General features: G+C 56.7%; 1 protein-coding gene across 5 annotated transcripts in view; it reads left to right on the forward strand.

The window, feature by feature from the left end:
* DPP6 (dipeptidyl peptidase like 6) overlaps nt 1-11,883 on the forward strand; it is a 949,991-nt gene extending 938,108 nt beyond the window's left edge. For all 5 annotated transcript variants that reach the window (XM_045053301.1, XM_045053300.1, XM_045053297.1 and 2 more), the window contains exons 21-26: nt 2,774-2,828; nt 5,407-5,518; nt 6,890-6,948; nt 7,751-7,823; nt 7,914-7,987; nt 10,031-11,883. In XM_045053301.1, the coding sequence (XP_044909236.1) occupies nt 2,774-2,828; nt 5,407-5,518; nt 6,890-6,948; nt 7,751-7,823; nt 7,914-7,987; nt 10,031-10,177 (520 nt within the window). In that variant the 3' untranslated portion in view covers nt 10,178-11,883. The remainder of the gene's footprint in view (nt 1-2,773; nt 2,829-5,406; nt 5,519-6,889; nt 6,949-7,750; nt 7,824-7,913; nt 7,988-10,030) is intronic.
* The last annotated feature ends 1,158 nt before the right edge of the window (nt 11,884-13,041 follow it).

Below are 13,041 nucleotides of genomic sequence, written 5' to 3' on the forward strand. Positions count from 1 at the left end.
TGTGGACGCCACGGAGGGTCAGAAGATGTGACCGCCGGTGGTCGGCAGCCCCCTCGGGGCTGGTTCTCTCAAGGGAGGAGGGACGGCACGCAGGGTGCAAACTTGTACCCTGTCCCCCCCGAAGTTCCACACCGCCCCACAAACAGCCCCGCTCACCCAGGACCCCATGCCGCCATCTCCCAGGTGTTCTCCCATCCACACGGTTCCCACCCACCCTGACCAGCGCACGGCTCCCCCTCGGGTCCCCCTCGCTGCGCTAGGCTCCTTCAGCAGTGACCACACCACACAACGGACGGACGTCCCATCATGCCATATCATCAGTGCTGCTGCCTTGTCACCGTGTTAGTCCGCCCTCCCCCAGGAGACGATGCATCTTGAGGGCTGGAGCCCATCCCCCCTGGGCCTCTGCAAATCAGCAAGGAACCAGACTCAGAACACGCTCCATTAAGAAAGACACCCATGGGGCGCCTAGGTGGCTCAGTCGGTTAAGCGTCCCACTTCGGCTCACGTCATGATCTCGCCATTTGTGAGTTCGAGCCCCGCATCAGACTCTGTGCGGACAGCTCAGAGCCTGGAGCCTGCTTCGGATTCTGTGTCTCCCTCTCTCTCTCTGTCTCTCAGAAATAAATAAATGTTAAAATTTTTTTTTAAAAAAAGAAAGCACCCTGATGGGTTCTGCCTCTGCTTTTCACGAGGCCTCAGACAACCCCAGTAATAAAAAAAGCGCTACCTGCATGTGAAATCGGGCTCTCCTTAATTTGCAGTTCTACTGCAAATTTTTCACCATAAAAAAATCATCACATGGGATTTGCTTGGTTGGTTAGTGAAAATAGAAGCACAAGATAATAAAAATATTTGGTATTGGAAAAACAACCACTCTTGGAAGACTCCAGAAAAATGAGGATCGTTACCAAGGTTTCTGGCATTTAGATCAAGAAGTGAGTGGCCAGGTAATTCGGTGAAGGGATTGCCAGACCCTGGCCCGCCTGTGGACTTGGAAGCAGAGCTGAGAAAGGAAATCCAAGATGTTTTCCAAGTTGGAATGGAGCCCTTTGTGGTGCACATCGCCCACGCCACACTCCGTGGTCCCCACAGACTGCCACGTGGATCCCAGCAAGTGTGATCTGGACATCCAGCCGTGGGGCAGCATCCTCGTGGGGCCCCCCGGCAGGCTGGTTGTGAAAGCTGGCTGAGCCAGAGCATCTCACGTGTGCCCAAATGCACGTCTGAAAATCCAGGGTTTGGGTCTCCAGGAGGAAGTCAGGGAACTTGCAGAAATGTCCCTGCTGGGTCCAGATACGTGGGCAGAACTCTGCAGCCCACGACCCAGTGTGTGTGTGTGTGCATGCATACATGTGGACCTCCACATCCCGAGTCTGGCAGAGGTGATTGGAGATCTACAGGGCTACCCTATGACACCCGCACAACATTTTTCAAAAGCAAGTTTATTAAAGTGCTGTAAGTCCCCAGGGCTGGAACATCACAGTTGAGGTGTGTTGCCTTTTCTCTCACTTGAGTAACTTTCTGTGGACCTACTTGTCGCATCTCTCCCTTGTTCCCGGATCCTGCTCACGCTGTTAGTATTTCTGTTCAAATGCTGAGACACATTCGTAACCTGTCCACTCCGGTTTTCTTCTCTTTTCTGCTCCTGTGGGGCTGGTCGTCTCAAGGACCAGCTTCAGCTGTTTTCGCCACCTTCCTCCGTCGGAAAAGCCGGGGACATTGCTGCTTCAAGCTGGGCCCTCAGCCCCCAGGAACTTGTGTCCATTTACCTTGGACGTTGGCCATGGAAGCGCGGTGCTGACCACGGAGGACTGGCCTTGTCCTGGGACGCGGGGTGGGGGAGTCATCTTAAGGAAAAAAAAGAATTGTCTCTGAGGGCTGGTACCCAGAGTTTTAGACACCCTTCAGGCTGAGAAGGGCAGTTATCAGGGATGGGGTGGCTCCAGCCTGCCAGCAGAACACAGAAAACAGAAACAAAGGAATAATCCGCAAGAAGCAGATAGAAACAGAAGGAGCAGGGCAGGGAGGGGCTCTGGCAGCGGGGTGTATGTGTGGAAGGAAGCAACTTGCAGAGATCCGGAAAGCAGCCGGTCACATGCCAGCAGGTAGCAGGACTCCCGCTGCTGAATTAGGGCCCGGAAACCAGAAAGATTCCCGTCATCTTGTGGGGAAAAGGGATGACCGGGGAGAGCAGTGAGACTCTGGCGAGGGCAAGGCAGGACCCGGACAGTGCCGGGCAAGGCAGGAAGCACAAGGCAGGGCTGAGTCTGCCACCAAGCAGGTGCAAGACAGGGACCCCCACCCGGGAGTTGGGGACAAAGGACATTGCAGGTGGATTGGGAGCCCAGCACCGTGACTCCAAGCACAGAACCAGAGTGTCTGTTCTCCAGGCCAACCCCGCAGGACGCGCCCAGAGTCCGGGGTGGCTAGAAGCCACATGGTCCAAGCGAGGGGCAGACTGGAGCAGAGGACAGGGACCCCGCAGGGCCTGGTCTCCGGGTCGGCATCAGCTGCTTTGCATTCCTGGCTCTCGGTCGGCAAGTTTTACACACCTGGCCAGCTCCTGTGAGGGCACTTTGCGGTTTCTAACATGGGCAAGCTACCTGTGTGCTGAATAGAGAAAAGCAACAATTACCTTCGAATTCCAATACTTCCTTTGATCTACATGGGGAGGGGGGGGGGTCTTCGTGCCTGAAATGGTGGGAAAGCACGGCTCTGGGCCACCATGCAGGTGCACAGTCACTCAGCCCTCTCTTCTTTGGCCTTGCAGGATGATGCTGAAGGAACAGTACATCGATAAGGCGCGTGTGGCCGTGTTTGGGAAGGTGAGCCTGTGCCCAGCACCCATCCCATCGAGAGCACTGTCATCACCCAGGCCCAGTGTGATTTGCTCAGAACGTCTCTCGGCCGGTGCTATGAGAGCAGTTACGTTTTTTTAAGAGCAAGAGGTTGGACGCTTTGCGATTCCAGCAAGGGGAGCCACCATTTGGCCACCTTATTTATTAGAGTTTCACTCTCTCTGTTATCTAGAAGGAAAGAAAAAAAAGCCAGATTCATTAGGTTTCTAGTTACTTTTCTTATGCAAGCCCGCCATGGTGCCTGATGTGGTGCCCCAGGAAACGAGGGAACGCAGGAGCCTTTATTTCCGCGTATCTTTATGTGCACTAGTCAGGTTAGCTGACGTGGAAGGAGTAGGCAGTTCACGTTCCTCAGGGTGGCCCAGCTGGTGCTGTGCAGGCCCCGGGGCTGCAAGGCAGGTCTGTGGGGGGCCACCTAGTATCACTTGGGCGCACGCCCCCCCCCCATTCTTAGACAGCCTGGATCCATGAGCCTTAGACTTCGCCAGGCACAGGCACAGATGGATAGACACAGATCCATCGCCCCTCCAAGGGGACACTCAGAGCACAGGCCCTCGGGGAGCACCTCAGTGACCACAGTGCAGGTGGAGACTCGAACGGTAATCGGTAATCACAGGACTACCTCTAATGTCATCGCCTCCGGACCTTCCATGCCCAGCGTTCTGTGGGGCCAGTGTACAGTTGAGACGTGGCACCACTGGGCGGGTGACCCCAGACACCCCTCCCACACCCCCGCTGGCACCACCAGAGGTGAGGCGGTAAAGGGGAGGGCCCAGGGGCTTCTCTCTCAGGCGCAGCGTTCTGGAGCTTCATTCTATGCTGGCGGAGACCCACTCACTGCCCGAGAGGGGCTCAGAGCCAGTCGGATCATCTGTAAGCGTAACTCTGGGCGTCGGCATCTATCACCCACCCGCACCCACCCGGGAAAGTTGCTGCCCTACGGACTGCCTGCCGGGTCACGGCCCCCGGCCTGGGCCTGTCTCTGTTCAGTGCTTGCTCCTCCTCAAACACTCACACAGCCTCTTGAGACGGGCTTCTTTCACTGAGCAGTACGCGTTTAAGGCTCTTCTCAGGGCCCCATAGCTCGTTACTTCTCTGCACGGAGTAATAGCCACGTACCACAGCCCATTGGTCCGTTCACCGACTTGCGAGTTTTGGCAATTATGAATGAAGCTGAGGGAACCCTCCACGTGCAGGTTTTTGTGCGGATAAAAGTTTTCCCCTCCTTTGAATAAATACCAAGGAGCACGATTGCTGGATCACAGGGTAAAAAGTGTGTTTACTTTTGTAAGAAATCCCCACGCTGCCTTCTAAAGTGGCTGCCCTGTGTGGCATCCCAGCCGGCAGTGAGTGAAGGTTCCCTGTTCCACGTCCTCACCAGCATTTGGTGTTGTCAGTCCACGCTTTTTTTGAAAACAAATGGCAGAATGACTTTAAGGACTTCTAGGTTCCACTGACAATGAAAATTATTAACCAGAAACCAAAAAGACACTTTTACTGTCATTAAGATAAGACATTCGTGTTGTGTTGAAGGAACGCTATTAAGTTATAATGTAACAAGCGTATAGGTCATAACGGTTAATTCTACAGTGAGTTTGGCACAGCACGGGCTACACACAGAGTCTCTGTCAGGTGTATGGCTCCTTCACACTCGATCCTCCCACCCAACACACACACATTCACACACCCACACACCCACATGCACAACACATACACCCACACCCCCACACACACGCCTTCCCATACAGAACACACAGACCCCCCCGTGTACACTTATGCACACACTCATGCACACACAGTCACGCACATACACAGACACACACACATACTCCCTACACACACACATACGCCCACACAACACGGTTAGCAGCCCCCATATCCTTAACATACCTGGCTGTCTCGAGCCCGCGCCCCTGTCCCTTCCCACCACCACTCATCACAGCATCTCATCTGTGTCCCACTCCCCTGGGATCTGGAGACAGAGCACATCTGAACCAAGCAGCTTTGAAGGTGCCCGTGGCAGATAGCATGTGACGTTTCACTCTCCCCGGAAGGCCTGCGTTCAAGCAGGGGCCTTGCGTGCCAGCCCCAAGGTAGAGGGACTGTGGGACAAGAAGGACCTGCCGTGCCCCCTGTCGGCCCTGAGCCGGGCACTCTGGCCGACCAGCCCCCGGGCCCTTTGACACAGGCTCCTTGTTGGCCCCTGATGGTCACCTCACGTGGCTGGGTCCGCTGGAGTCGGGAAGGCAGCACGAGGCACTGCAGGAATATGCTGGTTCTGAAGGGGCCTGACGAGAACCTCACACGCAGCTCCTGACCCGCGACCACAGCTCCCGTCACGTGGCTCCCACGACCCCAGGCCCACAGACGGGAGGAGTGCCTCATGCAATATCTAACTGGCAAGGTGTTTGCCTCTCATCCTTTTTTGCTTTTTGGCAGAAACTACATGACAGTGGCCGCTGAGTCGCTGACCTACGTCGGAGGCTGTTGTCGTGACGGAATCCTCGACACGTTGCCCACTTGTCCCCCTTTCTGTCTCTCGCAGGACTACGGCGGGTACCTGAGCACTTACATACTCCCAGCGAAGGGTGAAAACCAGGGTCAGCTTTTCACCTGTGGCTCTGCTCTCTCTCCAATAACAGACTTCAAGCTCTACGGTAATGGTCTTGACACGACGAGGCCCCCGCACGGCCCCATGCCTCCCGTCCCGCCACACTTCCCCTGCCTCCCTTGCTTCATGCACCCACGGTGGGTGGGAGGCGACCCGGGCTAATGAGAAACCTGGACAGAAGCCTGGGAAGGGGAGGGAGGGCTTCCAGTCACTTGTTTGGATGAAACCGGTCAACCCCCTGAGACCGGTAAGTCACGTTCCTGACACACGAGACCAGGAGCTCGAGACCCACCCAGGGGTCCCCTGGCCGACCCCTCCCCGGTGCCCCATCTCAGCACCCGGGACCCCGTGGACCGTGAGGACCTCTGACTCCTGCAGCCGAAAGGCTCACAAAAGACACGTTGACAAAGTGCTCTAATGCCAGCTTGAACTTGTAGTCCCAGCACTCCCCTCCTTCAAACACGTAGTAATTTAAAATTCGTTTTCCCATGGGAATACATGTAACGTATTTCAGATTTTTTTCAACTCAGTGAGACTTTCTTAATTTTTTTAATCATGCGGGTTCAAAGGTGCCTGACTCGGATGCACATAAATGTACCATCCTGCGCCTTGATTAGGTCACAGCCCCAGGTGGGGGAATCCTCCAGTGCCGTCTCCACTTAATTAAGGGTGTCCCTGTGACGCCTGGGTGGCTCAGTCGGTGAAGCGTCCGACTTCGGCTCAGGTCATGATCTCACTGTTTGTGGGTTCGAGCCCCGCGTCGGGCTCTGTGCCGACAGCTCGGAGCCTGGAGCCTGCTTCGGATTCTGTGTCTCCTTCTCTCTCTGCCCCGCCCCCACTCATACACATTCTTTCTCTCAAAAATAAACAAACAGTAAAGAAACAACACTGTCAAGTCAACATTAAAAAGAAAACGAAAGATCCCCCCTGCCCCCTGCAGAAGTGTTTGGTGCTTCCTCCAGCCTGACTTTGCCGACAGGCAGACGTCAGACCCTCGCCCAGGACCGGACGCAGACATGCCTAGTGTTTAAAACCAAACAAAACAAAAACAGAAAAAGAGCAAATCCTGATGGCAGTCTGCTCTTCGGGATCTGTAGCCTTTCCTGTATTTGAAACAAAGTGAGGGGTTATCCTGCTCACGGGGTTTCAGAGTCACTGTTTCACACGGTTGAGGTTTTGCTGTATTGCTTAAAAGCCGGCCACCAACTCTAAGACACTCGAATGTTACCGGGGTGCTGTCTGATTACCTGCGTGAAGCCCCGCAGGCTGAGGCGGTGTTTTAGAAACAAACGTTTGCCCTGAAAGTGTGGGTGAGCCCACCCTCCCTACGCCAGCCCCCTGCCAAGGGCGTCCCCGCATCGAGGGGCTCGGCACCGGCTCCCCTCGGGTAACCCTGCCCCCCTCTTCTCGTTTCCAGCATCTGCGTTCTCCGAGAGGTACCTGGGCCTCCACGGACTTGACAATAGGGCATACGAGGTACATGTGGGCAGGATGGGGAATCGGGCAAGCTCGGGCCGCCCCTCCGGAAATCCTCTCTCGCGCCCCTCTGGCCCCCGGCCCAGTTCTGGGACCCACGCTCCCTGCCCGGGCCTGCTGGGCTCCCCATCTCCCCCACCAAACTCGCTCTGAGAAAACCTTCCACCGGCCATGAACCCTGGTGAGCGGGGCCTCTCCCGGGTCTGTCCGCTTTCCCTTTCTGGCACCCGAGAAGCAAGGAGGGGAGTTAGGAAAGTCTTCGGACGGACAGAGGGTCTGTCCCGGGATCCACGGTCGTCAGCACGGGTGACTGCCGGTCCCTTCATCCAAGGCTGGTTCTGCTTTGAGGAGATAAGCCCCTGGTTGGGCTACAGACAAGTTCTCTGATACCACCTGCCAGGCCATAGCCACCGAAGTGACTCAGTGCAGGTGTCACCTGGGTGTTTCTTCAGCGGGGTGAGGGGGGCGTGAGGGGGAGGCCGGACTTCTGTTGCCCGGAGGACCTGGCTTCAAAGCTGGGGTTTGCGCGTGGACCACGGGACTCTCTGGCCGGGGTGTCATCTCCCAGTGGCACCGGCTGAGATGGTGGCCCTCTGGGGCCACCTGCCGTGGGCGGAAGGGAGCTCTCCTGTGCCCTCTTCTCTTCCACCCCTTCCTCCCCCTAAGAGGAGCTCATGCAAGGAGGCTTCTGGGACGCTCCGTGCGCTCCCCTCCCCTGCGAAGCCCCCGCTTCTCCCGGGACGAACACCTCGCTGGCTGCGGTGAGGCCCGCTAACTCTGTCCCCTTGCCCTGCCTGTGCAGATGACCAAGGTGGCTCATCGAGTGTCAGCCCTGGAGGAGCAGCAGTTTCTAATCATTCATGCAACCGCTGACGGTGAGGACCGGGGACGCTCATTCCCTGCATCGCCCCTGATGGTGTGCTGGGTTTAACCCGTACTGTCCTCTTTTTTGTTTTCTTTAACAGAAAAAATCCATTTCCAGCACACGGCGGAACTCATTACACAGCTAATTAAGGGGAAGGCTAATTACAGCTTACAGGTACAGTATTCGCACACCCACTCTGTTCCACGCTTGGAGAGACACATTCTTCTCGTGGAAAAGGAACTGATTGGTATTCCAGTCATCCCGTGTCTGCAGACGCACCCGTGTCGCGCTGTCAGAGACAGGCCGGGGCACGTCGGGCCAGACGAGTTAGCGCGTGCTTATTTTCTCCACTAATTGATGCTGATGGCTCGGTTCTACACTCGAGCTGTGTGCAAAACCCCTGTAGCACCCCCCACCCCAGTCCCGCGGTGAGCAAGGTCAGGACAGCCACCACACCGCCACGGTGAGGCTGGTGGTGTCCCTGGTGGGTGACAGTGGGACTGTTGTCCCAGTGTTGACCAGAGCAGCATCCTGGGGGCCTTGGGGGGCTTTACACGTGCAGGTCCTGAAGCTTCTCTCACTGGCCTCCTGCCGGACAGTACCACACGTTAACTAAATTCTGGAGGAATGTTCCAGAATCATCTGTGGCTGAGCAGTCGTTAGACTGCTACCCTTCCATGAAACGTACTCACAGCCTCGTTTTCCCTGGCATCCAGTAGTGGCCCAGCAGCTCAAGGCTGGGCTTTTTCCAGCAATGCACAGTGCTGCTTCTGGAAACATCTTCCGTTTCCTTCTTGACCAGGGGTTCCCTTTGGCAAAAAAGACCCCGATGGTCTTTTCAGGTCCAGGGATCAATGGGAGATTTCCTCCCCTAAGCACCCATCAGCCCTCAGACAGCACCGGCCCCAGCACCAACCGCTGCCTGCCTTCTGTCTCCAAGCCCCTGGCCTTCTGGCATCGCTGTCTTGTTGGAGGGACGCGTGTGTCCCTGCAAGGAGGGGGCTTGGCCTGAGCTGCTGAAGGGGGAAGAGAGGACTTGGTTAATGTGACCTCTGAGCTCACTTTGCAAGTGTTCAGATCGTAGTGAGTTTGATAGCTGCCGGGGTGTAAATACATTTTACGCACCTAGTGCAGCCGTGGTGGGTTACAGGGTCAGTCTCCGTGTGCGGGTGTGGATCGCTCGCCCAAGAGGCAGACTAAGCGAGATCGGCAAGCTTTTGAGCAATATGCATTGTAGACCACACTCGAGACAGCGAAAGGGATCCACGCCCAGCGCCGGGCCTGCAGGCACAGCAGAGATTTTCACAGATCCTCAGTGAATTTGCAACAGTAAGCAACTCCAGAAAAGGGCACAGGGACTGGGGACCTGGGTAGGAAGAGACGTGCCTCCTGCTCTGTGTCCTTCTGTACCACAGACATTCTACCGTATACATAATAGCTCACTCCCATCAGTAATAACTACTCTAAAGTTACGGTGAATGCCCGCCTCCAGAGACACAGAGGAAGACAGGATTCAGAATGCGGGAGGCAGCAGGTGTCACGGGAAGAAAGTGGGCTTCCAGGTCAGCGAGACTTGGCTTTGAGTCCCTGCCGGAACAGGTGCCTTTGCGTGGAAATGGTGTGGCGCCTCTAGGATACGGGGACGGCCATTCACATCGTCTTCTTCACGTTCCCCGTGTCCTGGCCTCGTTCTAAATGCTTCAGGGAGCATAACGTTTAATCCTCACAAAACGATATGAGCCGGATTCGGTCACGGTAATCATCTCCACGTAACACAGCTGGAAACTGAGGCCCAGGAAGGTTACCTGCCCACGGTCAGAGGGCGAGCCAAACGCGGGTGGCCGGGCCCCAGAACACAGCAGCAGGATCCGGCCTGTGAGGGTTGTAGAGAGAGCACAGAACACTTCCCGTGTCTTTGGGGATCCTGGGCCCTGGGGCCCTGGGCCGGAGCCTCTGTGGTCCCGGACCTCCGATCCGTCCTTGCTGCAAATGCAAACCAGACGGATGGCACAGACGGCACCGAGTCTGGTGACCAAAGCGTGGTCTAATTTAGGCACCCGGTGCCCTGAGTGCCCTGACGCCAGCACTGGAGGGGTTGAGGAAATCCATTGCTCGGGCCGACTCCAAGCCGCATGTGGTGCCCGGGCCGTGCTGGGTTTGGGTGGGGGGGGAGCGGCCACCCCAGCGGCGAGTAACCTGTCCCCGCCTTCCCCGCAGATCTACCCCGACGAAAGCCATTACTTCCACAGCGCCTCCCTGCACCAGCACCTGTACCGGTCCATCATCAACTTCTTTGTGGAGTGCTTCCGGATTCAGGACAAACTCCCCGCAGCCACAGCGAAAGAAGAGGAGGAGGAGGACTGACCCGGGAGCCGGAGCCAGAGCCAGCCCTGAGCACGGCGGGGGCTCCCCCTGGAACAGTGTGCGGCCGGGACCCCGCCCCCCTCTCCCGCAGAGGCCGGGGCCGGGGCAGCAAGTGTGATTTCCATAGCATGTGTCCCGAAGGCGGTTTTGCTTCAGAAACCAGCTCCTTCCCAGGCCGAGACGCATCATCGCCGCCGCCGCCACAGCAGCATCGCCTCCTCCTGGCCCCACGGTGACCGGTGCATCCCCCGGCCCCTCCCCAAGGAACGAAGGACGGACAGCAATGCAGAAACCGGCCCTTAAATCCCAGCTCTCCCGCAGTAGCGCAAAGACCCGCCCTGGCCAGCGGCCGCGTCCACATGAGCAGTTTTCCACCCTGTCTGATACACCCACGCCATGGAAACGACTATAGCACAATTATTTTAGCAGTACTTGTTCATAGATCGGCTCGCTCCTTTCTGTAATTCGGAGATCCGGCGTTGTCAGGGCTGAACCCGGTGTTCCCGTAGCTTCGCTAATGGTTAACCTTACGGAATTAATTCGTATTTTTCTATGGTTTTTACCTGGCACTGTCTCGGGTCACGGGCTGTCTCTCCTTCTTTGTGTCTCTCCTTCTTTGTGTTCTTTCTTGGCTTTGTTTGCTTTCTGTTCTTCGGTCCCCGTGTAGGCTTTGCACTTGTTTGGATAAAGAAACACATCAGAAGCAACGAACTGCTCTCTCCTCAAGATTGTCTTGAGACTTTGTGCAGAAATTTCAAAAACCTGAGGGGAACGAACATCCAGTACTATACTAAAAAAAAAAAAAAAAAAAATCCTAAATAAAACTTCTTTCCCACGAAGCTGCATTGGGATTTGGCTCAGACTCGCACTATCCACGTATGTCTTGTAGCCTTTTTCCCCCTGATACCTTGTCAAGGCTTTTCAGATGGCATTTGGTTAAAAAAAAGGTAAAAAGACTAAGGGTGGACTCCATCCCCAGGTCTGTGCGCGTGTTCAGGGGACAGGCCTGGGAAGCGTGGGCGCGGGCGGTGGCCTCCCGCCCCGGGGACGGCTCGGTGGCCCCGCCACCGTGCGCCAGCAGCCTGTCCACGTGTCACACACCCTCCGACGGGACGAACCCCCGGTGCTCCCGGTGTCTATTTCATTTCGTTGTATATAAAGACGGGATCGGGCCCGGCCCTCCGCCACCTCATTTCGCCTGCATGCCGCCGCTCTGTGGCTGACCCGCGCTCCCCACCAGTGCCAGTCGGAAATGCATCGATCGCTCTTGTTTCCCTCGGAGCTCGTCGACCACCTGAACGGCAGTACCGATCTCTCCAGCATCCGGTCCTGCCGGGGGGGTCCTTGACATGCCGTCGGCAGAGATTTGTCCGCGTCGCTTCTCGGTGTTTGAGGGCGTGGGTCTCGTCCCCGTGAGTCTGCGATGTCAGTTGCAGTTAGCGCCATTGGAGGGTCTCCGTCACCGGATTTTTTCCGGGTGAGACGTCGTCACTGGCGAAAAGGACCCGACGCGTGAGCAGCCGGACCGCTGTGAGTGCTACGTGAGCGTGCTTTCGCTATTCTCAGCGGGCTTGACCGACTGCAAAGCCGACTGGGTCCGACAGGGGAAGCCAGCTGTGGCCGCGAGATCTGGCAGGAGGGGAGTGAGCATGTGGCATACTAGCGTTTGTTCATCCATGGAATAAAACATTATTTTACCACTCGGATAGCTCTTTTCTTGCTTATCCTCCACCATCTCTGCTTAGGAAGTGTGCAAAGCGTCACGTGTCTCAAGGTACTTACTGAGCCCCAGCCACGGATGCCTGTCCCCAAGAGCCTGGTGGGCGGCAAATAAAAACCGCACCTGTCGCAGCGGGGTACGGACGGAAGGACAGGACCACTCAAATATGTCAAAAGCCCCAAACCAACCAGAGAAAATGAATTTCAGTCGCGTCTTTAAAGTTTTAGGGTGAGGACACAGAGATATTCCCTAACACTAAGAGCAAACCTGGCTCTCAGTCGAGACCACAGCATTGCCCGCTAGAAAACTAGGAAAACCTCCATCTGGGTGGCATTCCCTGGCACACGGGCTGCCTCGCTCTCAGAGGTGTGCACACGGGGGTGGGGGGCGGAGCTCTATCCTCACTGGCCTGAAAACACGCCCCTCCCTCTCCTGCCTGACTTAGCAGTATCCGAACGATGATTTTGTGAAGGCTTGATTGCCTTCTGGAAGCCCTGTTAAAGCCCCAGTGTCACAGAGGGACTGGAAAGGCATTTCAGGCCTCCTCTGGCCGTCTTCCATTAGCACGTGGTGTGAGTTCTTAGGATAACCACAGGAGACACCGGGAAGCCTGGTGAGATACTGGATACGCAGACAGAGGATGTCCCCAGGTCATATGTAAACACACAGCTCTGACCCCCAACCCGCGGCCACCAGTCGGGGAAGCCAAGCCGCGGTCTGCGGCCACCAGCCCCAAACGGCCAGGCCTTGATCAACACCCGCCAGCTTCCCTCGCTCTCGCCCCCACCTCCAACTTAGGACTGACGGGGAAAGCCAAATACACCCCCCCAACCAACCGCCTAGGATTCTGCTTCTGGTCAGCCCTCCTGACTTCCCCACGCCCACGGCCCCCAGCGGGGCGCACCTGACCCCCTTTTCCACGGTGCGGCTCCCCTCTGCCAGCTCGGAGTCCCCCCCCCCTCCCGCCCCAGCACAAGGGATGGAGACTGAGCCCCGGAGCTCCGCGCTCCAGCCGGCTGGGAGCTCGCGGCCCTGCTCTCTCTCACGCTGGTGGTGTCTTAGTCCGCTCGGGCTGCCGTGAGAAAACCCCACAGACGGGGCACTCACACAATAGGAATGTACTTCTCACAGTCTGGAGGCTGGA

The sequence above is a fragment of the Felis catus genome, chromosome A2 (assembly GCF_018350175.1).
Source record: "Felis catus isolate Fca126 chromosome A2, F.catus_Fca126_mat1.0, whole genome shotgun sequence".
Lineage (NCBI taxonomy): Eukaryota > Metazoa > Chordata > Mammalia > Carnivora > Felidae > Felis > Felis catus.